We start from the raw sequence: 27,988 nt of genomic DNA on the forward strand, positions 1-27,988 counted from the left end.
AACGAACCAGGCTGTCGGCCATTTTGTGTCTGTTTCCTGTGAGACGCGGTCGTAGCCGTTGGGCCGGAAAAGTGTGCGATTTTCGCCTCGTTTTTGTGCTGGTTTTCTCCCCTCTTTTAGCTTATCGGTAGAACGCAATTATGGGGCGCAAGAAGAAGAAGCAGCTGAAGCCGTGGTGCTGATATCCTTTGTCGGTTTAAGGTCGAGGCCGAGCGTGGGCGCCGGTTGTTGGTGACTGGAACTAGAGGCCTGGATTTTGGCCTGTGGCGGGGAGTGTTTGGTATCTAGGCCTGGAGGTGGGTGGCGGGATCGAGTATGCGAAGACTTCTTGGAAAATGGGGTCTCTAAGGCGAGAGGCACTGGAGTTGTGGTTCGTGGGACTCCGTGACTCAGGAAGATCTATATTTGAGATGAATGTTGGCCCACTGGGGGGCGGCTTGGGCCCCTCCACCGAAGCAAGTATCTTTTAAGGACTATACTGCCCCAATCCGTTGTTTCGGTGACGATTCAACAAAGAGTCTCTTGCGTAAAATAAGCTGTCTCCATGGAGTGTTGGGAAAGAGCTTTTCGGAGCGTCTGTCTCCTGTCCCCCTCCCCCCTTTTTTTTGAGTTGGTTTAGTAAAGGCTCAAGTTAGTCAACCCTGCTTTGAGACCCCCTCTTTTTTTTTTTCTCTCTTGCTGGGGTGGGGAAGAGACAGCTTCCGTGTCTCACCCGGAGACTCCTTCAAGAAGCGTTTTCTTAAAGGGTGGAGTTCCGTGTATCTTATTATTCAGCTTTTGAGACTAAAAAATTGATTATCTAATTGGAAAGGAAAAATCTGTATAAAATGTGGCATTCTTTAATACTTTTTCCGGAAGCGTTAATATACTTCATGTTAAAATTAATTTTATTTACTCTCTCGTGCCCTGAAACGAATCGTTATAGAACCGCATTTTTACATGTTTATAAATACGGTTATGAATTCTTTAATGTGCTTTAAAAAACTCTGAGGAAGAATTCTTAGTTTTATCGATAGGTTTAACTCAATCTGTAAGTTTAAATGCATTCTTTGACAACATAAATTCTTACGGAATTGGAAACAAGTTTATGGATTGTTCGGATGTAATTGTTATTATTAGTCATTGTGAACTTAGTCTTAGATTGTAAATATTGATAAATTCTTAATATTTCGATTATTTTTCTCATCGTACCCAATGAACCAGTTCTGCAGTGACAAAAACGTAGGATTTCTAAACATTGCAACTTTTCTCTCCACAATTTGTCAATATTGGCATATGGAAGAAAAGAAGGGTTAAACACACGGGATTTGACAACAACAGTGTTGCTTATTACTGAGATGTGTTCTTTGGGAGAGGCAAGGGAGAGCATGGGCTTCCGGGAAATGAGAATTGAAATCACGTGGCAAAGTGTAATCCCTAATTGTATAATAAAGAGAATTTTTATGAAGTTTTAGCTGTTTCCACACTTTAATGTTACCTCTGTTCTCTCATGATTGTTTTTATTACAGGGAGTGCCAGTATTGTGCTATTTTTATACCTTAACAGTGTTGATTAGGTATTGTAATAGAGATTTTGATGATGAGAAGATCCTTATACAGCACCAAAAGGCAAAGCATTTTAAATGCCATATATGTCACAAGAAATTGTACACAGGACCTGGCTTAGCTATTCACTGCATGCAGGTAAAGGTTTTTCTTCTGTATTAAGATTTTTGTCCTTTTGTAATTTGGCAACAATATGAAAGACTAATCTTGAATTTCTCATTGACAGCTGTAATTTTTGTTTATTGCAAAAGACCAGATAAGGTGGCTAGTCAGCTTTAAAATAAAACTGTTCCATAGCCATCAAGAAGATAAATGTTTTAAATTCAAGGAGAATTTATATCGGTATTTATTTTTAAACTATTGATAATATCTTCATCCTAGGTTAGATTGTTGAGAATTAGGTTAAGATCACAAAGTATCTCCTGAGTGTGAGGTTCAGTGATTTTAAATTTTGTGGAAAATCTGCCCAGTTCTAATCATATAAGAATTAATACATAATTACCTGCCATTACTCACTGCCATTGAAGAATTTATTTGGTATAATTTGTAGCCTGGAGCTAGACTTACTTCAGTTTATTCCATGAACTTCTTTTGGAGTGGCAATGTTATGTTTCATTTAATAGTTTCTAGGTTCTTGGAGAGAGAGAATTTTGTAATTTTATCATTTTAAAGTCTAATAAATACCTGTGGGTCTCCTTCAGCATTATTCTAGTTTTGCCAGTCCCAAAGCTTCCTGTGTTTTTTTTTTTTTTTCAGTTGGACCCTAGAGAGGTGTGAGATGAGCCAATCTGTGTTCATTGGAAACTATTATTGGTGGGAGAAAGGGAGGTAAATTAAACAAGCCTTGCATCCCCATGTTAAAAAAAACAAGCTTGTAGAGCCTTTTCACTCCTAATTATTTTACGTTAACAAGCTTGTAGAGCCTTTTCACTCCTAATTATTTTACGTTAACAGCAATTTAATAACCATTCAAAAATATTTGAAAGCCTACTACGTTCTAGACCCACACTGCCAGTTTGGCAGCCACTAGTCACATGTGGTTACTTAAAATAAAATTTGAAATTCAGTTCCTCAGTGATATTAGCCACATTTTAAGTGCTCAGCCACATGTGGCTAGTGGCTAGTTACTATAGTGGATAGCACAGATCTCCACTTGTGGCGGAATGTCCCTTTTTGATAGCACTGCTGGACACTGTTTTAAGCACTTGGTATAGCAGTGAGTAAAACAAAAATCTCTGCTGTTGTGGAGCTTAGGTTTATGTCGTGGAGGAATATAACTTGTAAATAGTTTGTGTCATGGCTATAAGTGATAAAAGAGAACTAGAACTAGGTAGGGATGAGGAGGACCACAGGATAGTTTTATAATGCCTGGTTGAGAAGCTGACATTTGAGCAGAATTCTGAATGAAATGGAGAGTTTGAACAGAGGTGTAAGATGCTTTAGCACACTTTTTTTAAAAGGATCATTCTGAATGCAGAGTTGAGAATAGACTGCAGGGTGCATTGAAACCAGTTAGGAGATTTGGCAAGAGGCGATAGTGGCTGAGTTTGCTGGGATATGAGAAAGTGAGATTTTAAGGATGACCCCAAGGTTTTTGACCTGAAGAGTATGAGATGTGGAAAGAATAGGTGGAGAGATTAGAATATCAGGATAGTTTATGCTAATTTTTAGTTGTTGGTATGTTAATTTTGAGAAGATCTGTTGGATATACAGATGGAAAGGTCAAGTAAATGGTTGAATGTATAAGTCTGGAGTTAGGAGATGTTGGAGCTAGAGATAAAGTATAAGGATGATTATTAAAGTCATGATGTCCTTAACCTAGGGAGTAGAGGGTAGATAGAAAAGAGGTACAAGGATTCAGCCCTTGAGGCACTTCTAACATGCAGAGGTCAGAAGATAAAAAGGAACCATCCAAGGATACTGAAGAAAACCAAGAGAGGAATACCCTTGAAGCCAAATGAAGTTGTGTTTCAATGTGAGAGTTATTTAACAATCAAATGCTGGTGATAGGTCAAGTAGGAAGAGGATGGAGATTGGATTAGTCGAAGTGGAGGTCTTTGGTCACTTGTCAAGATTGATTTCTTAGAGTCTGAGGCTGATGAGACTGTTTTCAAGAGAAAATGGAAGAGGAGGTAGAGGCATTCTTTCAAGGAGTTGTGCTATAGAGAAGAGAAAAGGATTGGGGCTGGAAGAAGGTTAGTTGAGAAACTGTTAGTAACATCTTTAATTGACTAAGTACTTTTTATTTATGTGGTCTTTTTTTTCCTCAACTGTGAGGTGTAGGCTTGGTAGTTCTATCAGATACATCTTTCGATTTTATAGATGATAAACCTAGGACCAGTAGTAAGTTAGATGGTTCACAGGAGATCTCATCAATGCTTGCCTGAGAAATCTGATGCTGGCTGTACCATAAAGTTGGGGGGATTTTAAGTGAATCATGTTAATTTTCTCCTCTTCCCAGCTCCTTTAAATTCATATATTTATCCCTGTCCTTAATTGGGAATATAGTGAAGACTAATATGTATGTGAATGTTACTGTATTTTTTCATAAAACATGTATGCTGAATTATTTCATCCACATTTATCAAAAATAGCAAAATAGTCCCCCATAATTTAGGAAACAGGATGCCACGTTAATTTTTGAGTAGCTTTGTCCATGGGTCTCTTACTAAAAACAAAAGGAACAGCTGTTCAGGATTAATGAGAACTTAAAATATTTTTAAAATTTGATTTGCGTATCAGTTTTTTAAATGTGTTTAAGTGAGATAGATTTCTTAGAAAACACTTAGCTTTCTTTAATTGCCTTTCTGTTTTTCCATAAAAGTAGCTTGGGTGTTCAAGTAATTAGCCTAAGATAGTGATTCTCAAACGTGAACATGTAACAGAATCACAGTTTGCTGATTCAGTAGGTCATGGGTGGGTCCTGAGAATTTGCATTTCTGGCAGGTTTCCAGGTGATGCTGATGGTCTGGGCATAATACATAGACTAGCCAGGAGGGAATTACTTTAGCTGAAGAGACTCAAGACTGACAAGAATTTTACATAATGGCAAAGATGATCCAGGTTTTGCTTTTTTTTTTTGATATAGTTTTGTTGAGGTATATTCACACACCCTACAGTCATCCACAGTGTCCAGTCAGCTGTTCACAGTACCATGATACAGTTGTGCATTCATCACCAGAATCAACTTTTAAACATTCTTCTTGCACCAAAAAAAAACACCAAAATTCAATAAAAATAAAAAAGAACACCCCAGACATACCATCCCCACATCCCACCCTCTTTTTCATTTAGTTTTTGTCCCCATTTTTCTACTCATCTGTCCATACACTGAACAAAGAGAGTGTGAGCCCTGAGGTATTTACAATCACACAGTCACACTTTGTTTGCGGGAACACCAGTAACAACCCAGTTGGGGAAGTCCAACATTTCCGCATTCTTCCCACCTCATACTCTGCCCAGATTACTTTGGGATATATCAGAATTTCACACTAACCTGTACAAACTTACCAGCTCTCACTTCCTCTTCAAAGCTCCATGTAATTATGGAGGACAGTGTGGTGGTTCCACAAGAAGCTAAGTATGTGGGTGCCATAAGGTCCTGCAACCGCATTATGGGGTATATACTTGGAAGATCTTAGAGCTGGGACATGAATGGATGGTTGCACAATGGTGTTTATGGCAGCAGTATTCACGATTTGCAATGGATAGAGATGGCCTAGGGGTACGCTGATCAGTGAGTGGAATGGTGAACTGTGATGTGGACATACACTAAAATTATTGAGTGGCTGCAAGAAGGAATGGAGCTGTGAGACATGCAACTGGGTGAATGGATCTGGACAGCATTTTGAGTGAAGGACAACAGAAATGAAGAGACAAACAATGCCTCACTAATATGGACTAATTGTAATGTGTAAACTCTGAGAGTTGAATCTTAGAGCACAGCTTATTACAGGAATGCTTATTGTAATGGTCCTTAGATTGTAAGCTCTTAGAGCACCCACATGTATTCCTAAGTTGTAATGGTTATCTCTAAAGTTCTGAGATGCTGAGCCCTTTATGTATAACCTGGTTGGTCTCTAGAACTTTGGGTATCTGTGTGACACTTGAAACTCAGAGCTAGAGCTTGGCAGCTATGAATGTCAGTTATTACCTCATACGGCAACTGCTAAAAAGGCTGAAAAAGAATTAATACCTCAATTAGTGATATGAATGAAGCAGATCTGGTTAGGACTAAGGCAAATCAGACCAAAGGGTAAAGGATGATATTGAGCATGTTTTAAAACTTCAACTTCTGTGTGAGACCAAGGGAAGAGGTGTTTATTTGATGCAGGATCTGTGTTTTCTGTAGCACACTAAAGTTGTACAGTCAGTTTATTCAAACACCGTAATTACATGGAACTTTGAATAGGAAGTGAAATCCAGGTTTAATTAGTAATGTTTGATGTAGTGAAATCATACAGTGAGAAAATTTCCCTCATTCCCAGTGTTTTACAATAAACCTCTTAAGAACCTCTTTCCTCTGTGATCTACCAAATACAGAGAGACTGGCAAGAACACTCTTGCGGAAATATTAAGTGCCTCAAGTAATTCAGACTTGAAACGTCTCTGCTTTGTATGGGGCTACTAGTTTGTTGCTAATAATTTGAATAGGCAAGGTTTTATGGTAAACTTGAAATAATATGTATTGAGCCCATACTCTGTTGTTAGGTATCCTGACAGGTGCTTTTTATATACACCATTTTATTTCCCTAAAAATAAACCAAAAAGATAGGTACCTACATAGGTGGAGTATACTGAGGCTTAGAGAGGTCAGATGACTCATCCAATGTCACATAGCTACTGAGTGTCAAAACTGGGGGATGAATCACTTTTTTAAAAGAATCAGTCATTTAAAAATTCTTAACACCAAATGTCCTCTAAGTAATTTGAAATTAGTTTTTGAAGAGACTTTTTATGAAATTGTGGTTCTTCTTTAATGTGTAGGTGCATAAGGAGACAATAGATGCTGTACCAAATGCAATACCTGGGAGAACAGACATAGAGTTGGAAATATATGGTATGGAAGGTATTCCAGAAAAGGACATGGACGAAAGACGACGACTTCTTGAACAGAAAACACAAGGTATAGACTATGATATATGCTCTTTGACTTCAGAGAGAAATTAACCACTACTTTCAAGTGTAAATTTAATAGATAGAAAATTTATTCAGAATTCAATTTTGAGTGTTTCTTAATGTCCAAGTTATATAGATGCAATACTGTTTGGGTCACACATTCCACATGGAATTAGCAAATGTTGAGGCTTTCAGAAATGAAGTTAGCTTTTTGCTTTGATTATGTAGTCACTGATAGTTGTAGAATTTTTAGAACTCATGTTTGCTTGGAATTTGAAACCATATGCTGTGTCCAGATGATAAAGAGCTGTTATTATTCACTTATGAAATTTTTTGTTTTGAAAGGCTTTGTAAAGTTTACCTTTTAAATAAAACTGACTTAGGATAATTATTTTACCTCTTATAAGTAAAATATAGCTTACAATAGATTGAAAGCATATTTTAAAAATAGGAAAGGTTGTTAACTGAAGTTTTGGAAGGAAAATCTTAGGAGTTAATTGCACTGAAATGGTTTTAAGGTGTTGAATGTTAAAAACTTCCTAGGTTTGTTTCTTTTTGTTTTACTCTGTGGAAAAAAATAAAACTCTTTTAGCAGAGAGTCAGAAAAAGAAGCAACAAGATGATTCTGATGAATATGATGATGACGATTCTGCAGCTTCAACTTCATTTCAACCACAGCCTGTTCAGCCTCAACAAGGTTATATTCCCCCAATGGCGCAGCCAGGACTGCCACCAGTTCCAGGAGCACCAGGAATGCCTCCAGGTAACACAAGGTTTCTTAAAATTTAACATTCTTAGGATTTTTTTGCTACAATGTAGAAGTAGCATTTCTTCAAATCCTTTGATAATAATTTGTGATTTTTTTGTTGTTTGATTTCTGCTTTATAGGCATACCTCCATTAATGCCAGGTGTTCCTCCTCTGATGCCAGGAATGCCACCAGTTATGCCAGGCATGCCACCTGGGTAAGAACTTTTAATTGGCTTGTAGGCTTGTGCCTAGTAATGGTCTTTTTCAACCTGTGTATTATGTAAATTAAATATTACTTCGTGATTTTTGCTTATGAAAGGTATGGGCTCTGTAAGTCTTAAACTTGCCAAATGAAGGGGTCTACCAATAAATTTAAGGAATATAAATTTGCCTCTGAAGAGAATGGATTTCTAAAATTTTAGGATTTATGTAGGCAACCATCTACTTCGATTGCGTTTGTTGTAATTAAAGTAGTTGGTTGTAGATTTGAATTTCTGAGATTCAGAACTATCCATGACATTTTTGTGTTTATGACAAGAAGCAGACTCTGTAAATGTTTTGTCAAAGCGTCAGGAATTAAAATGAATATGAGGGGCCTGTGACCATCACTTTTACTTAAATATTGTTGGATATGAGAGGTATACAATACACTTTCCCACTGTATTTTGAAAATCACAGTTAGATTTTGATTTTGTCATACATTTTCACAGATTGCATCATCAGCGAAAATACACCCAGTCATTTTGCGGTGAAAACATGTAAGCATCTCATTCATAACGTAATCCAGGAGGTATAATCATAATGTCATTTTTTTGTGTGTTTAATGGTATCTATTCACTTGACTTCAGAAATTTTCTAACCTTCCTTACTAAAACTTCTAAAATTTGCAAGCTGAATAACACAGGTCTCTTAAAGAAGGGAAATAAAACATCTCTGAGGAAATAGTAATAGACCCGAATAAAAAACATTTTCTAAATGCACAACTGTTTTTCCTCCATCTACTAAAAATAATGGAACTTGGTAATAAGGATTGGAATTTAAGGGGAAAAAAAAACGTTTTTGCCAATTTATATCCTTTACTATTACAGAATGTAATTGAATTTTCTTAGGATAAGATCGATATATAGAAGTTAATCTTCTGATTATCTAAATCAAGAATTGACATATGTAATTTTTTTAAGTGCATTGGACACTGATTTGAAGAACTCTTTTAGGGGAAGGAAATAAGTATGGGTTGTATATTTAAATCACAATTTAGTGCTAGGTAGCTATTCTAAATAATTATTAGACAACATGAGTTTCCTATGAAATACTTTTAATTTTGGTGGTAGTAGTTTTTCCTTGCCCCTCAAGGAAGTACATTCAGTATTTTCCTTTTGAAAAATCTGACAATTCTGAAATAGAGGTTTCTTTTGAAAAATCTGACAATTCTAAAATAGAGGTTTCTTTTCTCTTTATTTGTATTCTCTGGATTTTTTCCAAGTGAAACAAAAAGTGATTTGCCTGTGGTTAGTTGTTTTTCAGTTACATGTATTTTAGATGAGTTCTCTTATACACATTAAGGAGTATATATTTATTCCCAGTGACTTTAAATGTATTAAAATGTGTTGTCAGCAAAGACATTTTTTCCTTCTACTGGTTTGCTGGGTTTGCTGGGTTTTGGAGGGTTATTTTGATAGGATTGTTGTATTCTGTGGTGTGTTCTTTCAGGTTGATTGATTTTAATATTAGAAATCAAATTCCTTATCCATTGTTGTTTCAGGCTTTAGTCAAAATATTTTATGATGGTCTGTATCATTAACTTACTTACTTTGTTTCTTGAAATTTGCTTTTTAATAGAATGATGCCAATGGGTGGAATGATGCCACCTGGACCAGGAATACCACCTCTCATGCCTGGCATGCCTCCAGGTAGGAAATGTTAGCCAATTTTCTTTTTGCCATGATTGGCAGGTTTTAATCTTAAGTTGTTTAGACAGCAGATGTTGGAATGTAATTCATCATTGTTGGAAGTAATTCAAAATTTTCTCTAGGTTAGTGACTTCATTTAAAACCATGAGAAGTATTGTGATGGACCTCTTTTTTTTTTTTTTTTTTTTTTTTTTTTTTTTTTTTTAATTGATTTTTTTTTTTTTAATCATCATTTTATTGAGATATATTCACATACCACGCAGTCATACAAAACAAATTGTACTTTCGATTGTTTACAGTACCATTACATAGTTGTACATTCATCACCTAAATCAATCCCTGACACCTTCATTAGCACACACACAAAAATAACAAGAATAATAATTAGAGTGAAAAAGAGCAATTGAAGTAAAAAAGAACACTGGGTACCTTTGTCTGTTTGTTTCCTTCCCCTACTTTTCTACACATCCATCCATAAACTAGACAAAGTGGTGTTTGGTCCTTATGGCTTTCCCAATCCCATTGTCACCCCTCATAAGCTACATTTTTATACAACTGTCTTCGAGATTCATGGGTTCTGGGTTGTAGTTTGATAGTTTCAGGTATCCACCACCAGCTACCCCAATTCTTTAGAACCTAAAAAGGGTTGTCTAAAGTGTGCATAAGAGTGCCCACCAGAGTGACCTCTCGGCTCCTTTTGGAATCTCTCTGCCACTGAAGCTTATTTCATTTCCTTTCACATCCCCCTTTTGGTCAAGAAGATGTTCTCCGTCCCACGGTGCCAGGTCTACATTCCTCCCTGGGAGTCATATTCCACGTTGCCAGGGAGATTCACTTCCCTGGGTGTCTGATCCCACGTAGGGGGGAGGGCAGTGATTTCACCTTTCAAGTTGGCTTAGCCAGAGAGAGAGGGCCACATCTGAGCAACAAAGAGGCATTCAGGAGGAGACTCTTAGGCACAAATACAGGGAGGCCTAGCCTCTCCTTTGCAGCAACCGGATGGACCTCTTTTTAAAGTTTGAGATAGCAAGTAAAAATAATAGGCTTCAAAGAAACCAAAATGAGTTTACAGAGCCTATGTATTGAAGCTCCTACACCTAAGAGTGGTGTACTTCTTAGGAATATTTGAGACTGCAGGTAATAGAGAAATCAGCAAACTGTTAAACAGTGTAAGCATTTATTAACTCTATTGACCAAAAATGGGGTGGTTCAGTAGCTCAGTGATGTCAAAGAGCCATGCTTTTTTAACTTCCACTTTGTTATTGTTAGCTTTTCTCCTCTAGTAACTAAATGGTTACAAGATGACTCAGGAAAGAAAGGGGAAAGGGCCAACAGCAGGCTGCTGTTCTTTTATTAGGGGGCAAAGTAACTTCCCCAGAAAGTCCTTAATGCCTAACATGTCATTGGCCAGAAATAGGTCTTATGGGTTCCCTAGCTGCAAGAGACCCTGAATAATGAAGTACTTTTAACTTTTTAGGCCATCTAGGGGTAGGTACATTGTGGTGAAAGGGATTTGGCTAGCCAAATAAGTGTGCTACAGAGTCCTTCAAAGTATGATTTAACAAGTAGACAGTAAATTTCAAAGAATATCATGGGTCACAGTTCTACAACTTTAGCTGTTTCCCTTGTAAAATATTAACATGCATACAGAAAGGTGTTAACCTTCAATGTACAGCTCAAAAAGCAGTTATATAGGTAATTTGAAAAATTGTTAGGGGTTACAGTTCCATAGTTTCAGTTCTTTCCTTATTATACAGTATATAGGGTATATACAGAAAGGTGAAGATTTTGAAAGCACAGTTCAATGAAGAGCTGTAGAGCAGATTTCAAAGGAGGTTATAGGTTACAGTTTCACCATGTCATTTACCTCCTTCCAGCTATTCCAGTACCCTAGCATCTAAAAATATGTGTATATATTTATATAAAGTTTCAGTATTCATAGACTTTTGTTAAATCTTAATCTTGTTTGTTGCTACCCCTTCCTCTCACGTAATCTCTTTCTCCGTCTTCAAGGGTGTCTAGACAGTGAGCACCCTAACTTGTTTATATTAAAAGGGGGTGTTGACAGTATGGGGAAAGGGGCTGCATCTGATTGTTGTTCTTAAAGAGGCTGTTGCCCTTCATGAGGCTTTATTAATCCTATTGCTTTGCATTTTATACTATTTATACTTTCTAGAGTTTTAACTTTTTATATGGAATAGTACATTCTAAAACGGTTGGTTTGTAACCCATATCAGATTTAGAAGTACTCAAAGGATAGGTGATGTGAAAGAACACAGGAAAAATAAACAACAAAATTCAAAACATTGCCAGTACAGCCATTAATGTATAGGCAAACATTGCTCCACATACATTATGCTCTGAGGTAGTTGTAGGCACTTATTAAAGGAATACTGAATAATAATTGGTAGTCATTTGATAATCTGAAGTCAGTATGTTTTAAATTATGTTGAGAAACTTTAAAGAATACATTAGTGTTGCATTTTAGGAAACTGTGTAAAGTGCTTAAAGGAATAACTTTCTGAAACAAATTTTTGGGTCATGATATTATTAAAGGTTTTACTGTAATTTGCATTTGAGTTAGGGAACATTTAAATAGCTCTGGTAGATGATTGGAATAATTTTCATAAATTTCAAAAGGTTTGCTTAATCGATAGTTAAGTTTAATTGCTGCTTGGACCAGTGGTATCTTGCATTTCCTAAAATTCTGAAGAGAAAGGAAATGGTGTGATGGAAAATTTGAGGCAAAATTGTTGTAAGGGACAACGATCAGTGAGTTGTTCAGCAGTTAGCTAACTTTGCAGTATAGAAGCAATTTTAATATGGGATTTTTTAACATTAAATTTTTTTGAGAATAATTTTTATGTAAGCATTTCAATAACCCAGTCCCTTGCCATTCCATATTTCTCCTTTACAGGCATGCCCCCACCTGTTCCACGTCCTGGGATTCCTCCAATGACTCAAGCACAGGCTGTTTCAGCGCCAGGTATTCTTAATAGACCACCTGCACCAACAGCAGCAGTTCCTGCTCCACAGCCTCCGGTTACTAAGCCTCTTTTCCCCAGTGCTGGACAGGTAAGGTAAAATTTTGAAACAGGAGTGCACTTATACATAAAAGTAAAGTGCAGTTGTTGACAGGAATCTTTGAAATTGTTGTAGGTCAGTTTTTTTTTTTTTTTTAATTCATTTTTATTGAGATACGTTCACATACCATGCAGTCATACAAAGCATATATTCAGTTGTTCGCAGTACCATTATATGGTACCATTATATAGTTGTGCGTTCATCACCAAAATTAATTTTTGAACATTTTCATTACTACACACACAAAAATAATAATAATAAAAATTAAAGTGAAAAAACAATTGAAGTAAAAAAATGCTGGGTGCCTTTTTTTTTTTTTTTTGCCCCCATTTTTCTACTCATTCATCCATACAGTGGACAAAGGGGAGTGTGATCCATATGGCTTTCCCAATCACATTGTCACCCCTCATAAGCTATATTTTTATACAATCGTCTTCAAGATTCATGGGTTCTGGCATGGGTCAGTTTTATACTAAGAAGTAGCCTATCTTCCACGGATTTGTTTCCTCTACTCAAAAAAATTGAATGGAGCCAGAGATAGCATGTTACTTTTTCACAGTTGTGAACTCTGGTTACAGTTGTGAACTCTGGTTACTCTTAGTTTTAGAAATGAAAGTTTAATTTCTGGGGACTTAAATACATGATGGTGTTTGGAGGTCCTCCGTTATCTGTTGAACTATGAGTGGCATAAGACCAAAGCCAAGGAGAAAATACTTAAAACCTTAGCAAATCATTTGGTGGGCTCTTACTTGAGTTTAAAACAGTGAAAAACTACAGTGTTTCACTTCTTGCTGCAAAGGGCATAATTGAATGGCTTTTGATGTAGTCACAGTTATAATTGCCTACTGGTCTGGTCTTTTTTTCAAGACTCAGAAAACAAAATGGTTCCATTAAATATAGTTTGCATGTAATTGTTGAAACCTTTGCTTTTTTATTCCCCCTCCAGTTTCATTCACAATTAAGCAGGTGTTTTTACAGCCTTTGGAAGATCAGATTGTATTTTATTTTTATTTTCTTATTTGGATTATTCCTTAGGTATTTACTTTTTTCAATATCTTTTTTCTGGTTTTGGCTGCTAAATTATAAATATTACCATTAAGTGCCCTTTAAGCTGAAGTTTTTGAGATGGGGAGGGATTTTTTATTTATTGAGAGATTTTAAACTGAGAGCAAAAATCTTTTGTAGAGTCATTGATACAGAATTGGATTGAAGTGTCAACAATAAAGCATCCTTATTCTCAATTTAAGGTATTTGTGAAATAACTCAGAGCACATTTTTAAAAATGAAACTGGTTAACTAGGCTTACTGGCATATGATTTTTAATTTTTGAGGCCCATGAGTATCACTTTGTTTATTATAAATGCATTAATTGCCTGCCTCTTTAAATAACCAGATATGGTTGCATTAAATCTTGCATTTACAAAAATGCAATCTTTAGTTATAAAAAAGTCTACCACATGGCTTATTTTTACCCATTTGTTTGGAGACTTTTCATTGTTTCCTTTCTTTTATGCTACAGATGGGGACACCTGTAACAAGCTCAAGTACAGCTTCATCCAATTCAGAAAGTCTGTCTGCATCTTCTAAAGCTCTGTTTCCTAGCACAGCACAAGTACGCAGGAAGTTGCAGTTTAAATTTGTTAAAATGGCTTTATAATTTAACCCTTTGGACCTTGCTTAAAAACAAAATTTTTCCCAAAAATATATTGTTTAAAAATTTTAAAGTAAAATGAGTGGTCTGTAAATCAAATAGTATTTGAAATTTTGAATTCATAGTAACAGAAAAAAAAAGTAACCCAAATTTTTATAGTTCTAAAGGGTTAAAAGCATGTAAGCAGTAAATGCGTTGGAGTGGCCAATGGTTAGTCTGATGCATGATTAAGCTATTTTTGATTTATGCTATTTAATGCATCACATTTAACGTAAGGAAATTTAGTACTCTTCATTTGGTTCTAAAGGTAGCCTTGTCTACATGTTTCAGATGTTTGGTATAAAGAAAAGTAACATTTATTACTGGTAACTTTACTTAAAAGCTCCTGCTAAATTAACTCTCGTCTGCAGTAATCATCTAGCTTTGTTAATTTGAGGGCATTGCTTTACTATGTAAAGAATTGCTCTAAAGGACATATCTTTAGTATATTACCACTGCTACTAACTGTTAATGCCATTCTTGGTAACTGGAGTTAATCCAAACATCCCATATTCTGTAGTTTTTAACATTTTTTAGAGCTGCTTGGTGGATTAATTACTTCAAACAACTAATTTAGAATGGTAAAAATAGAATACATGCTATTCTGTTCTATATTTCATCAATTTGGAATAAATACAAAGCTTTGTATACTAAATTTTTGGTGAGGAGGTGGAGAATACATCTGACAAGTTACAGATGCAGTTTTACTTGTTTCCATTGCTATGTTTTAGATGTGACTTGAACCTGGCGTCTTTTGATATTCTCATGGGTTATCTTGAATTTTATGGAATGTTTATCGTGTGTTAACTTTGTTCTGATTTCATTTAAAGTTTGAGTCCTTTATTTAATGTTGATGTCTTATTTTTAAGTTAACCTGCTAGTAGATATACTCAGCAGTTTTGGGATTTGAAGTTTTGTTGATGAAGGATTGTGTTTTACAGGCTCAGGCAGCTGTTCAAGGACCTGTTGGTACAGATTTCAAGCCCTTAAATAGTACCCCTGCAACAACTACAGAACCCCCAAAGCCTACATTCCCTGCTTATACACAGTCTACAGCTTCAACCACTAGTACAACAAATAGCACTGCAGCTAAACCAGTGACTTCAATAACAAGTAAGCCTGCTACACTTACAACAACCAGTGCAACCAGTAAGTTGATCCATCCAGATGAGGATATATCACTGGTAAGTTGTTTTCAGTTTTACTAGCAGGGTTTGTTTGAAAACCGTTGTAGCAACTTGTCTGGTTGAGAATTGTTAATTTGTACTCAGGATGGTCTTATGATCTGATTTAATCCTTACTAATAAGCATTTTGATTTTGGGAGGAAAAAAACTAATTATAGACGGCATGGGTCTTAGATTAGTAAGTTGGATTCTTCCCCTTTTAAAAATCATTTTTATTAGACATGGATTAACATGTATTAACTGAAGAAGTAATGAGAAGGAAATGAATATAAGCAGATCCCTTGATGTCCATATAATTAATACAATTAATATTTATGATTTTGATAATAGTAATAACTTCTTCACTAGATGGTTTCTTTTTTTTTTTATTAAATTCAGTTTTATTGAAATACATTCACACACCATACAATCATCCATGATATACAATCCACTGTCCACAGTATGATAACATAGTTATGCATTCATCGCCACAATCTATCTCTGAACATTTTCCTTACATCAGAAAGAACCAGAACAAGAATAAAAAATAAAAGTGAAAAAAGAACACCCAAATCATCCCCCCATCCCACCCCATTTGTCCTTTAGTTTTTATCCCCATTCCTCTACTCATCCATACACTAGATAAAGGGGGTGTGATCCACAAGGTCTTCACAATCACACTGTCACCCCGTGTAATCTACATTATTATATAATTGTCTTCAGGAGTCCAGACTGCTGGGTTGGAGTTTGGTAGTTTCAGGTATTTACTTCTAGCTATTCCAATACATTAAAGCCTAAGAGGTGTTATCTATATAGTGCATAAGAATGTCCACCAGAGTGACCTCTCGACTCCATTTGGAATCTCTCAGCCACTGAAACTATTTGGTCTCATTTTGCATCCCCCTTTTGGTCAGGAAGATACTCTCAGTCCCACGATGCCGGGTCCACATTCATCCCTGGGAGTAATGCTCTGCGTTGCCAGGGAAATTTACACCCCTGGGAGTCGGGTCCCACGTAGGGGGGAGGGCAGCGAGTTCACCTGTCGAGATGGCTCAGTTAGAGAGAGAGAGGGCCACATCTGAGCAACAAAGAGGTACTCAGGGGGAGACTCTTAGGCACCATTACATACAAGTTTAGACTCTCCTTTGTGGTAATGAGCTTCATAAGGGCAAGTCCCATGCTCGAGGGCTCAGCACATCAAACCGCCAGTCCCAATGTTTGTGACAACATCAACACCAGTCCAGGTGAGGATGTCCAACACATCCACACCTTCCCCCAGATCCTCGAGGCTGGGGAGGGGGAGGCTGTAAATATATTTTTTATATCTGCCCAAATTACTCTAGGATGTGTCACTATTTCACTCCAGCCTATGCTAACCTACCGTATGTCACTTCACTAGATGGTTTCTTGCTGAAGTAATTTAAAATTCCTAGAAGGTTGTTGTATATAAATAGGTGCTTGCCTTTGTACCAGTGAAGTTCTTTGCAATTAGGTTTTTAATGTGGTGCTTATTTTTATTCCGTAGGAAGAGAGAAGGGCACAGTTACCTAAGTATCAGCGTAATCTCCCTCGACCAGGACAGGCCCCCATCGGTAATCCGCCAGTTGGACCAATTGGAGGTATGATGCCACCACAGCCAGGCATCCCACAGCAACAAGGAATGAGACCCCCGATGCCGCCTCATGGTATTATTCTTTTTATGTTTATCGCATTTAGTGAATTTTCCGAGTGTATACATAAAATGTTAGATTTATTTGCAAAATACTTGGCATTTAAAGGTACAAAACATTGACCAGCTCAATCTGTGTTTCTTGTGTTTCAAATGTGTTTTTTAGGTCAGTATGGTGGTCATCATCAAGGCATGCCAGGTTACCTTCCTGGTGCTATGCCACCGTATGGGCAGGGACCACCAATGGTGCCCCCTTACCAAGGTGGGCCTCCTCGACCTCCGATGGGAATGAGACCTCCTGTAATGTCGCAAGGTGGCCGTTACTGATCTTACTTCATCCAGTCTAATAGGTTTGGAGATTAAACCTTTTCTCAACTTGTGCTGTTTATATAGCCAAGCTTCCGTCAATTAAGGCTTCATTGTGACTTTAACAAACATAATCTTCCCACATACCAGGAACTATTGGACATTTATTTTACATGGGAAAAATTATTTGGAATAATAAAGCAGGAACTTTTCCTGAAGTTGCAATTTATACTGTATGGCTTCTTTTTCATGTTTCATCTAGGTTTTTAGAAGTGAAGTATAGTAAATATGGTTCGTTAAATTGTGAAGGCGCTGGAATTACATGAACATACCACCTTAATAAAGGCAAGTTCTGTAAGCTTACATTGCTATGTGTAAAGTTATGCCTTCACAGCATTTCAGATGCTGTTGGACTTCATGTCCCCAACTTAGTTTGGTGAGGGCTGTAACTGTTTCCAAGTACCTGTACATTGGAAGTCTGAATGTGTAACAATATTTAATGTATTTAGAGTTCCTCATGTTGCAGGGTTTAAGAAATCTGACCCACCAAGGTCATGTGACTTTTCTGTACTGTTAAAACTTCATTGTAATAAAATGAGAGAAAAATTCATGCCTTTTTATTCTTAATCCAGCTGTGGACCACTGCCTGAAAGGTTTGTACAGATGCATGCCACAGTAGATGTCCACATAATAATAAAATTCATAGTTATCAATTCAGATTTGATATATCGTTGGATTCTGTCTTTGAATTGTAGGTTGCTCCTTAGCTGCATGTTATAAACTGGATAGTATATATAGAATTATGTCAGTGCTTCAGTTGACAGAGAAACTTAGATACATGAGTCATTACATAATGGGTATGAACTCTTTATATTATGTATGCTCTCCACACCCCCTCCCTCCCATGGTGTCAATACATGTCAAATGTTATAGATATCTAAAATGTAAGCTTTAATACTTCTTCCCGGCTGATGATGTTTAGAGCCTAGTGCCAGACCCATTCATTTCCTTCTATTTTTGAGATTCCTTCTGATTATTTTTGAGACTGCAATACTGCGTGGACCTCAGAAGCTTTTCAGGTGCATAGTTCTAGAAGCTTAGGTGCATGCAGTAATAGACTGTTGTGCTATTAATGGGTTGGTATAGTTTCTCAGTGTAATGTTGAGAATCTAAATATGTCTCTATTAGGATGGTTAACAGATAAGCAGTTTTTAACTTCATTATATTCCTGGAAGGTTACATTTACCTTATTTCATTATGTAACTACCTTCTGTTATTATTAAGCTTAAAGTTGCTTTAGTGTTAATTCTTTTCATCTATACAAATTTGAATGTTACTGTGTTCCTATAAAGAACTCTTCTGTAGAGATGGCTGCTGTTACTCAGTATTTTATGTTGCAAGTCTTTTACGATATAGTTCTTGCTGACCTTTTTGGCATCCATTTTTCTGATCTTTTTCAGGGTAGTTTTATGATTATATAAATCTCAAATTACATATAAAAGTATGAGTATTAATATAACAAAGTCGAATTGAGTTTTTCTTGATAAAAGGTGAAGGATTTTAAGAAAATGGTATCGTTCCTTTATTACCTTTGTGTGAAGGTATATTTATAAGACATGAAATCTGAAGATTTGTTTTTTTAAAAACTTGAACCTTGTAAGAAAATATAATTGAAATATGTCTTAGTCACAAAAAAGAGTCCATATGTAAGTGATGAGTAAAAATCATACATTTAAATAAAGCATTGCAAGTATTATGAAGCTGAATGCTATTTTAAATGATGTTATGCTCCAGTGGTTTTATAGCTCCTGTTTTGGTACCATTGAGGTGCAAAAGGTTCCATTGTAAAGGAAGCTCCAGTATCACCAAGAATGCATTCCTTCTGTTAACAGTCAAATTCCACATTTCTTCCCCCATGGAATGCCTGGGTACTCAAATAGTTTTGGAACTAATTTAAATGTTTTAGTTTTGGCGGTACATTTATCATCCTGCTAAAGTGCTAAAGAAAAACCTGTGTTAAAAATCCTCTAAGGTAAAAAATGGCATGATGAAATTTAGCATGATTAGTAGGAAATGCTTTCCCAAATGAAATGTTTCTCAAGCATTTCATGTACAGGCTTGTCAACAAATTGCAAATTATACCTGAATTATACAAAGCTGTATTTGCATTTTATGTGAATATTACCAAAATTTTAGAACAAGTTTGTTGCTTTTGGAGACCGTAAGGGAGAAATACTGTTTTTTTTTTTTTAAAAAAAAAAGTAAGTGTTGGAATTCTGATTATTAAAAGTTAGCTCAATACCCCATTATCTGTATATTGTAGGTGTATAGCTCAGGGGTAGTGCCCATTTGGTATAGCTAAAGTGTAATTTGTGCATGCATCAGAGCATAATTAAGCTTCTAGAAAATATTTTTTACCTAACTGCTTCTGGGGTCCATAATGTAGTTAAATTGTAAGTGGAATAAATTACATTGAAATAATTAAATCTTACTTTGACTTACGCTTCCTTAAGTAACAGATGAAGTTAGGTTGAAGTAAACTGCAACTGCCTTCACAGAAGACAACTTTGGGACTTGGTATATTGAGGCAGATATTGTAATTGCCATGATTAAGGAAGTTGTAAGATTGATAGGGCTTTCATCTTTGGCTCTACCTTCCATCCAAGCCTTTTTTAGGAAAAAAAAACTTTTTGTCTGGCACTAGCTTCTATTGTGTGGATTTCATTGCCTTATGACCAGCAGGTGACGATCAACTTTTGAGTGGCTTCTGGCATTATCACTGGACTTGGAATACTTAAATATTTTAGTAATCTTTCACACATTTGCTGTTAGATATGGGAAAAATACTCTTAGGTGTACTCCTATTCCACTGATCGAGTTACAAATTGAATTTAGCTTAATTAAACTTAGTTGTTGGGGAGGATTTCCCAACAAAAAAAAGTAGAATAGGGGCTCAGAATGGGATTATTGTGGATAAAAGTAAAAAAAAAAAGTGCTCATTTTCCTTTGCTTGCTTGATCATTGGGATTTTTTTTTTTTTTTTAATTTTAATGCATGTCTTTTAAATTAATTGGGTAACGTTTTTCTAAAATTAAAATTTTCTTCTTCCTATAGCCCTGCCATAGGACAGGCTGAGGCTGAGTCTCAGTGTTGCCCTGTTCAGTCTGAGGCAAGTGGGATTTATTTTATTCCTTATAGGGGCTTTCACAGCTTTATGGCTGTTGGATATTTATGTCCCCAAACTTGCAGCAAGTTTGGTGAAGGCCCCTAAATTTAATTAAACTTAGGATTTTTATAATCTTTCTCAGAGGAGGCTCTATATTAATATTCATGTTTGACTGTGGTGTTAATAAACATAACAAGAATTTGATATATGCAGTTTTATGTAATTTACTCTTAAATAGTATTTATATTTAACAGCCTCATTAAAGCTTGTACTATATTGAGCTTGAGCAAATTGACAAAATTCGACATTCTTGATTTGAAGGCATGAAATGATTCCTTCAAATTTTTCACCTTCACTTCCAGGAAAATCCTAGTAGTTATTTTCTCCTCAAACTTCTAAATTTAACCTCAAGGACAAGTTTAAATTCTGCATTCTGGATCCCAAACTTATGCATCGAACATTAAGGTTGAAAGGCCATCTGGAAATGCTTGTGATTTTTAATCTTTATTTTATATTTTTATTATTTTCATACCTCACCACATTAGAGCAAATGTTAATGTAGAGCCCTGTGAAGAGTGGGAAGGTGGGGTATGTGTGTGTGGTGTGTATGGATACAGACTACACATTTGATTTAAAAAAAAGATAATAAAAATGTGAGTGTTACAAACCTGTCAGTAAGGATAGGTAACTAATTTTCAAGAGGCCAAACTGAAGTTTGGGTAGTGGGGTAGAATTATGAGTATGTTAATTTATTGTTTCAGTATGATTATTTTGAGGTTATTTTCAGCTTTACTGAACAGTATTTTATGGAATTCGCACACATGAAAAGTGTCCACTTCTGTTCCAACTAAAGTTTGCTTTTATTTGGTGAGAAAAGTTGCATGTAAGTGTGTGTGATAGAGGGAGTAAAGAAAGAGAAAATTGAAAGAGAGGCCAAAACGTGTTTGAAACCACCATTTTATTCAGATGGTATTTCTCTCTGAACTATAGCAATTAACAAGTAGCACATCCTTGAGCAAACTTGGGGTTGTATTTCTATGGTTTTAGTTTTTGGAAGCATAAAGAAAAAATATGCGATGAAGTCCAGATTTTGACCTGTTGAATTAGAACATTTGCTTTTCACTGTAGCTGAATAATTATCATTAAAAGACGGATTTTAGTATTTAAAAAATTTTGTTGCTTCCATAACAAAATATTTCATTGGAATATTTTACAACCTACTCAGTAATTACTCATTTCAAGCCTCCTTAATATTGATCTGTGTTTTATTGCACCTACCATCCCCTAATACACAGAAGTCTCTTGAAGCTACTTGTACTGATTCCAGTTGTGATAATTGAAATAATTATAATTTAAATAGTCTTTTATCTGCTTGAGTACTGGGTTTGGGGAGGATTTTCTAAGAGTGGCATAATTTGTTTAAGGTAGTATAGCTGTCTAATTTAAGATGTACTTCCTTTGATACTTTCTAGTTCTATGATTCAGACAAATAAGATTTTGAGAATTACTTGATCTTCAGGTGTCCATATGCCCACTGGTAAAACTACATAAATGAAAGGACACATTGAAGTCACTTTTTTACTGAGATAAAATTTTGTTTGGGTAACTGATAAAAGTAGACATTTCAACTAAGCATAACACTTGTCTTAACTAGGGGCATAGAGAAATATTAAACATGTACCCTAAAATTCTGTATAAATTTGGTATGTCTTTTTAAAAGGGTGGCATTTACCTGCCTAATATAGGATAACCTTTGTAGTTTATACGAAAATGAAACTGGTTTTCTCTTACTGTAACTTCTATAGAAAAGTCTTCTAAAAGGAAGGATTCTGTTAAAAGAAGGCATGCATTTTTGTCCTTGGTTTTACAATTACTAAAGATAAATGACTTGAAGGCAGGTTTTTGTTTAGAAACACTCCCCCAGTTATATACAGCTGGCTATTGTATGACTTTCCCAATCACTTTAATAATAGCCTTTTGTTTTTATAGCATAGAAATCATGTGACTTGATGTTTCTTGGCAAAATAAGTATTTCTTTTACAAAATAGGATGTTGTACATAGTGTCATGCACATAATAGATACTCACAATTTTATTATTAATGAATTCTCAAAACTACTAATATCTTAAGCCCTTAGCTATCTCCTAACATGGATCTAATTCAAAGTAATGCATAGGTAGTGGGGAAAGCAGGACTTCAACTCGAGCTCCCTAATACTTTCCATGTTACCAACTTTTTCAGGTGTTTAAGCCCTAAAATAACCATCTTTTAATATGTTCTTTGCATTTTTTTGTTGGGAAATGGATTGTTTGAAAGTAACATTTTAAAAAACTAGATTTCTTTAGTACTCTCTTTCCTGCTTTGGGCTCTATACTTTTTTCATAATTTTTGGCCTTAAAAGGAGGAGCTTTTTGTATTCTTCCCGCTTATGGAAAAATAATAGTTTGATGCAAAATGATTTTGAAAATCTCTCCAAATCTGTTCAGTTAATCTGATGTATTCTCGGGGGAAAATATCTTGATTTTACTAAGCAGAATGTAAGTCATTTTAAGGCATAAATTAGAGACTGAAAAGAGAAATCTTTACCGAAACTAAACTATTTGGAGCAAATGTATCATAAATCAAGACTGGCTCATTAGTGGAACCTTTCATGCTTAGGTTCTTTAGGACCCATAATTACTGGCTATATTATGAGGATATATGTGTATGTTTTGATTTGACAACATTAACTTCTTGAAGACCCCCGCCTGTAAATTCTAAATGTTGTAATGATGTGTAAGATTGTGATATGGCACAGCTTCACACATGTGCTAAGTGTTTAGTCAGCGGTTTGTATGATGCTGTGTTTGTAAAAAGGTGAAGTCCTTCATTGGCATTCTCCAAGCCCTCTGGTGTGGTTACAAATGTCTGGGGTTTTACCATTGTTATGGTAAAACAATCCTGAGTTACTTGTTTCTGTATGTATGCCTTCACAAGCATTGGTTAATGGAAGGAGAATTTTGAAGAACTGGCAATGAAGTTCACTGGTGCCCAACTTAGATAAAAATGAAGAATGATGTTTCCCCCAGTTTACACAAAGATCCTGAGTATTCAAATTGGTTTTTAAAACAAATTTATAGTGGTTATTTGAAGGAGAGGCATTTTTAGACTTGAGAAATGTAACCAAAGATAACAGTTCCTGCTGCTGGATTGCATCTGTAATTGAGGTTTTGCCAGATCATTCTTTTTAGTGTAGCGTATTCTTTCCATTTTATTCATAAATAGTTAAGCAGTCTTAATTAATCAGAGAACAACCAAAGATTTTCAGAATCATTTCCCAGTCTCTACTAATAATAAAACATGGCTGCCTAAGTGGACCAAAGGAAGAGTTATTAAAAAGTTCCTATAAGTTTGAGTTAGAGAAATAATATGGCATCTAGTAATTGAGCACAGTTTCCTTTTTAGCTATTAGCTGGTTAGTGTAGTTTCAGGAGAAGCAATAGATTTTTCCTTTAAACCCATGCTTTTCTGAATTGAAAATCTCTACTGTAAGAAAATCAATTTTTGAAAATTAGATTAAAAGTTATTAAAAATTGCTTGCTTCCATGGGGTGTGTGTGTATCTTAAGAGATTATGATGTGTAATAGGTGCATCCCCTCCCACCCCTTTTGAGAGTAAACCAAAATTTGCATCATGATTCATATATTGAAATATATAGTAATTAAAATTGAGACACCTCCAAGAAATATTCAGTGTTATTAATTCATTCTCATAAGGTCACTCTAAATTTAATAGCCAATGTAAGGTAACTTTGTTAGACTTAGGAAAAAATTTTAAATGTATTAATATCAGGCTCTGAGGAAATTGAATGCAAATTGATTTTTAAACTATGGATTGAACTCCTCAGTTTAATACAATTTGTGTTTTTGTTAACTAGCAGCAGAATTTCAGCATTTGCTACTTACTGGTAGAGAAGAAAAATCCCACAGCCCTGCCAGTACAGGTTAGTTTAATCTGTAAGTACCTGATGTTCCTATTTTTTTTTTTTCAAACATATCCATATAACCACCAAAGGAAGAGAGCTGTGCAGTTAACTTAAATGTAAGTATAAACAGTAACAGACCCATTGGACACGTCCAAACACACAATACTTGGGCCAAAGCAGCTCTAGGCTTGCTATCTTCAGTTATAAAGGTTTAATACTGCTCCTTTATTGCCTGGTAGTGGTTGAACCAAAATAGCCATGTTATACTTAAAAGGAAAAGAGAATGAAAGTTTGGATTGGCTGCCCATGTTGATATATAATATGCAGTCCAGGGCTTTGGGTCCATCTTTTACTTAAGCCATTCCATGGTGGTTCTACTAGTCACCTTTTAATTTTTTTTACAGTTTGAATTAACCTAAGAAAAAGGGCAAGTTTCCTCACCTCTAGCAATGATGAAATTATGTAGTCAAGTTAGAAAATGTTTTTATACTGCTTTTTCTTAAATGATTTTAGTAACTCTTGCTGTAAATAAGCACTAATTTTTTTCACCTTTTTTTTGTAAACTTAGTTTGTTGGTGTACCACTATGGGTTCATTTTAATAAATAATAACAAACCTTATTTTTAAATATTCAAATGAATGGAGATTACACATCAAGAAATCTAGACAAATTCTTCATATAATCTTTTGGAGGTGCAGTGGGAACTTAATAGGGGTTGTAGAAGATGTATTAAAAATTCTATTGTAATTTCTCATTCTACCAAAATTCAGTGTTATTTTGACCCATCCTTGAGAGATTTCCTTTGACCTTAAATATTGTATTTCTATGTTGATAAAACTTAAAACAATGAGTCAACCATATAACTTAATTTCTTCAAGCCTGAACCATTCTTCCAAACTGTAGCATTTGCTATGATGCCTAGCTACCTCCTTTTCACCTTGAGTATTATTGATTTGCGATGATCTGGTCCTAGAACTAGCTGATCTTGTACTCCTGTTAAACTGAGATGGTGATTAACCACCAAGAACAGACTATCTTAACATTATTTCATACAGAAGTCATGTGTTCCGTTAAAAATCTAGATTTATCAACTAATAAAATACATCTTACAAGATATCTAGTTTTTTTAAACTAGGGCTTAAGTTTCATTGCCTTTCACAGTTTAATCTGTATAAGAAATGGCGTAGATACAGCGGAAATGGTTTTCCTTAAAACCATCTCTAAAGCTGCCTTTCTGGTGAGTACTACTTTATACTTTTATATATTGTAATTTTACCTTTAAAAATTAACTTGAAATGAGACACTTATCAAAGTGAAAAATCTGAATTTCTGCATCTCTGGATTTTACTTGAACCAGGAATATTAGGAGGGTGATTAGTTTATTGCCTGACATTTCTTCGCTAATCCTGGTTTGCTTTTTTCTAACTTAAAAAACTTTGAACACTTAAGTTATGTCGTTTTGGTGAAATGGGGAAAATGTTCTTTTACTCAAAACTGTCTAGCATTCAGATTTTTTTTTTAAGCTTAAGATTTTCTTTTTAGTTGACAGCCATAAATTTTTCTCAATGCTTTTGGTGCCCACATTGTAGAAATAAAATGCCAGAATTTATTTCTGTTGTTCTTGTTGAAGCTCTTTCAGTGATCCATGAGCAGTTAGCTGAGGATTAAGTTAGGGCTTACCTAAATTGGTCATGCATACCATTTGCTTACAGGTTCTCTTGTAGCTTGAAATTTTCAAGTGGATTTATTAAATCACTCTCAACCTGCATGAAATATTTAGGTTAGAAATACTGATTCCAGGGAGTATGTACATCAGTATAAATTAGCTTCTGAGTTTATTTGTAATGGGTTTTTTTTTTTTTAAACCTTCCCTCAGTATAATACATGGATTTCTTAGTCATATCTTAGCCTCTTATGTGTGCAGAGTGTTTTCACATTGTATTTTCTCCTTTGATCTTTGTGAACCAGTAATGAACAACTGATGCTTTTTAGTATATACTGAGCCATGGGAGTCTTCTATAATCTGAAAAGTGATATCTGAGTATGTGACATGGTAATGTATTCTTCTAGATAAGCACTAAACAAAGTATGGACCCTCGATTTATGTCTCAGTTTAAAATGAAGTAAATTTCTAAGGAACTGTGTCCTTTCCTAGCAGAGATAAACAGTGAAAAATTGGTAAGTATGTAATTTTCAATGCATGTAATGGTGATGAGAGTAAAGAACCAGATTGCCATAGTTTAAGGTATTACTTAGAATTGAGCGGTAATTCTTGAATCTCCTTTGCAACTTGGTGTATGTGTGTCTAGTATTTTTACAGATTTGTGTGCACAATGATTAAATTGAAACATACTTTACTCTTTGTCTGGTTTGTTTTCTTTTTAGTGCTCAAAGTACTAATTTTATATTTCAAGCTTTTTTCAGGGTAGAAATAAGTGGCTGTTAAAGAAAATATCTTCAAGAAGAACTATTTAAATGTCCCCTTTTAAAAGCCAGTGATGACTTTCAGTTTATTTGAGCCTTCTGTTTTTCAGCTTCAGTTGAAACTGATAATAGGCAGCTGATCAAAAATAGAAAAAGAGATCCTTGTGCCCTTTCTGTAATAGTGTAGAAATCCGTGTATAATAATAAATGGCATAAAGCCAACACTTGATTTACATGGTAACAGTGCTTTTTAAATTAAGGGAGGGGAGAAAGGGTAATGAAATTTGGAGTCAAGCCCCTCCTCCCTTTCTCTGGGACATTGTGTGAACAGTAAATATTGACTAGAAAGATAATAAATGTAGTTAAAAAGTGAAGAGAGTTTAATTGCTGCATCAGGGACGATAATTTATTTCTAAGGAATATGTCCATTTCTTTTCCATATAGCCTAACCTTATTTTGTGAAGCACAGTACAAGATCTCAAAGGGTTGTAGGAAAGAGGGGCCTTGTCCCTCAAGTATGGTTTGCAGGCTTCATTTTAGCACTGTATTTGCAGGGGTGGGTGGGTGGTTTAGTGGTTTAAAGTAATTAAATACCAACTTTAAAAATTTACCAACATTAAAACTGGTAATTATTACTTGGGTTTTTGTGGGGTTTTATTTTAAAATAAAGTTTTCTTACAGAAGTAATACATATTAATGCATCTTGTCATTTTGATGTATCACATCGCATGATTAAATAGCTCAAAGCTAGTGTAAAAGAAAAACAGAACCAAGAACCATGTTTATAGTGTATATTCCTAGTTTTAGTCTGGTGGTGTTTGGGGGGAGGATGAATGTTCCTTAGTATATATAGTCATGTAATTGATGATAGCTCTGAAAAGGCACAGGGTTTTTTTGTTTCTTTTTGAAGGAGTTGGTCTAGCTTTTAAGAAAGCCAAAACTGCTATTTTTTAAATGGTATTATATCTGAAGCAATTTTCAGAAGATTTATTTTGTTTCTGCATTATTGCAAGAAAGCTTTTTTGTTCCAAGGTGATGGTTGACCGTTCATTAATGAAACGTTGAGTGCCTGTTACCTACAGAGATGAATAAAATTTTTCATTCATTATTTATAATACTTGTCTGAGCCCATTTTATTCATTGTATTGAGAGCATTTTATGTTGAAAGTGAGTTCTGATATGCATCAGCTATAAGAATTT

The 27,988-nt window shown here is 35.3% G+C and overlaps 1 protein-coding gene across 14 annotated transcripts; it reads left to right on the forward strand.

Annotated features, from left to right (window-relative positions):
• On the forward strand, nucleotides 1-27,903 carry ZNF207 (zinc finger protein 207). Of its 14 annotated transcripts, none has more exons than XR_005212760.1 (15): nucleotides 3-181; nucleotides 1,556-1,682; nucleotides 6,531-6,669; nucleotides 7,255-7,425; nucleotides 7,551-7,626; nucleotides 8,122-8,169; nucleotides 9,251-9,321; nucleotides 12,239-12,396; nucleotides 13,925-14,017; nucleotides 15,037-15,279; nucleotides 16,785-16,944; nucleotides 17,095-17,278; nucleotides 20,349-20,403; nucleotides 24,317-24,395; nucleotides 25,526-27,903. XR_005212760.1 is itself a non-coding variant. In XM_037809828.1 (13 exons), exons 1-12 carry the CDS (start codon nucleotides 141-143, stop codon nucleotides 17,253-17,255), a joined length of 1,488 nt encoding a protein of 495 aa, XP_037665756.1. In that variant the 5' UTR covers nucleotides 3-140; the 3' UTR covers nucleotides 17,256-17,278; nucleotides 17,497-17,951. The 14 variants fall into 14 exon arrangements, 9 of the variants coding, with proteins under 9 accessions (XP_037665764.1, XP_037665762.1, XP_037665760.1 ...); XR_005212761.1 differs by having other exon boundaries at nucleotides 24,317-24,382; XR_005212757.1 differs by having other exon boundaries at nucleotides 24,317-27,903.
• The last annotated feature ends 85 nt before the right edge of the window (nucleotides 27,904-27,988 follow it).

Source organism: Choloepus didactylus, chromosome 18 (assembly GCF_015220235.1).
Source record: "Choloepus didactylus isolate mChoDid1 chromosome 18, mChoDid1.pri, whole genome shotgun sequence".
Lineage (NCBI taxonomy): Eukaryota > Metazoa > Chordata > Mammalia > Pilosa > Megalonychidae > Choloepus > Choloepus didactylus.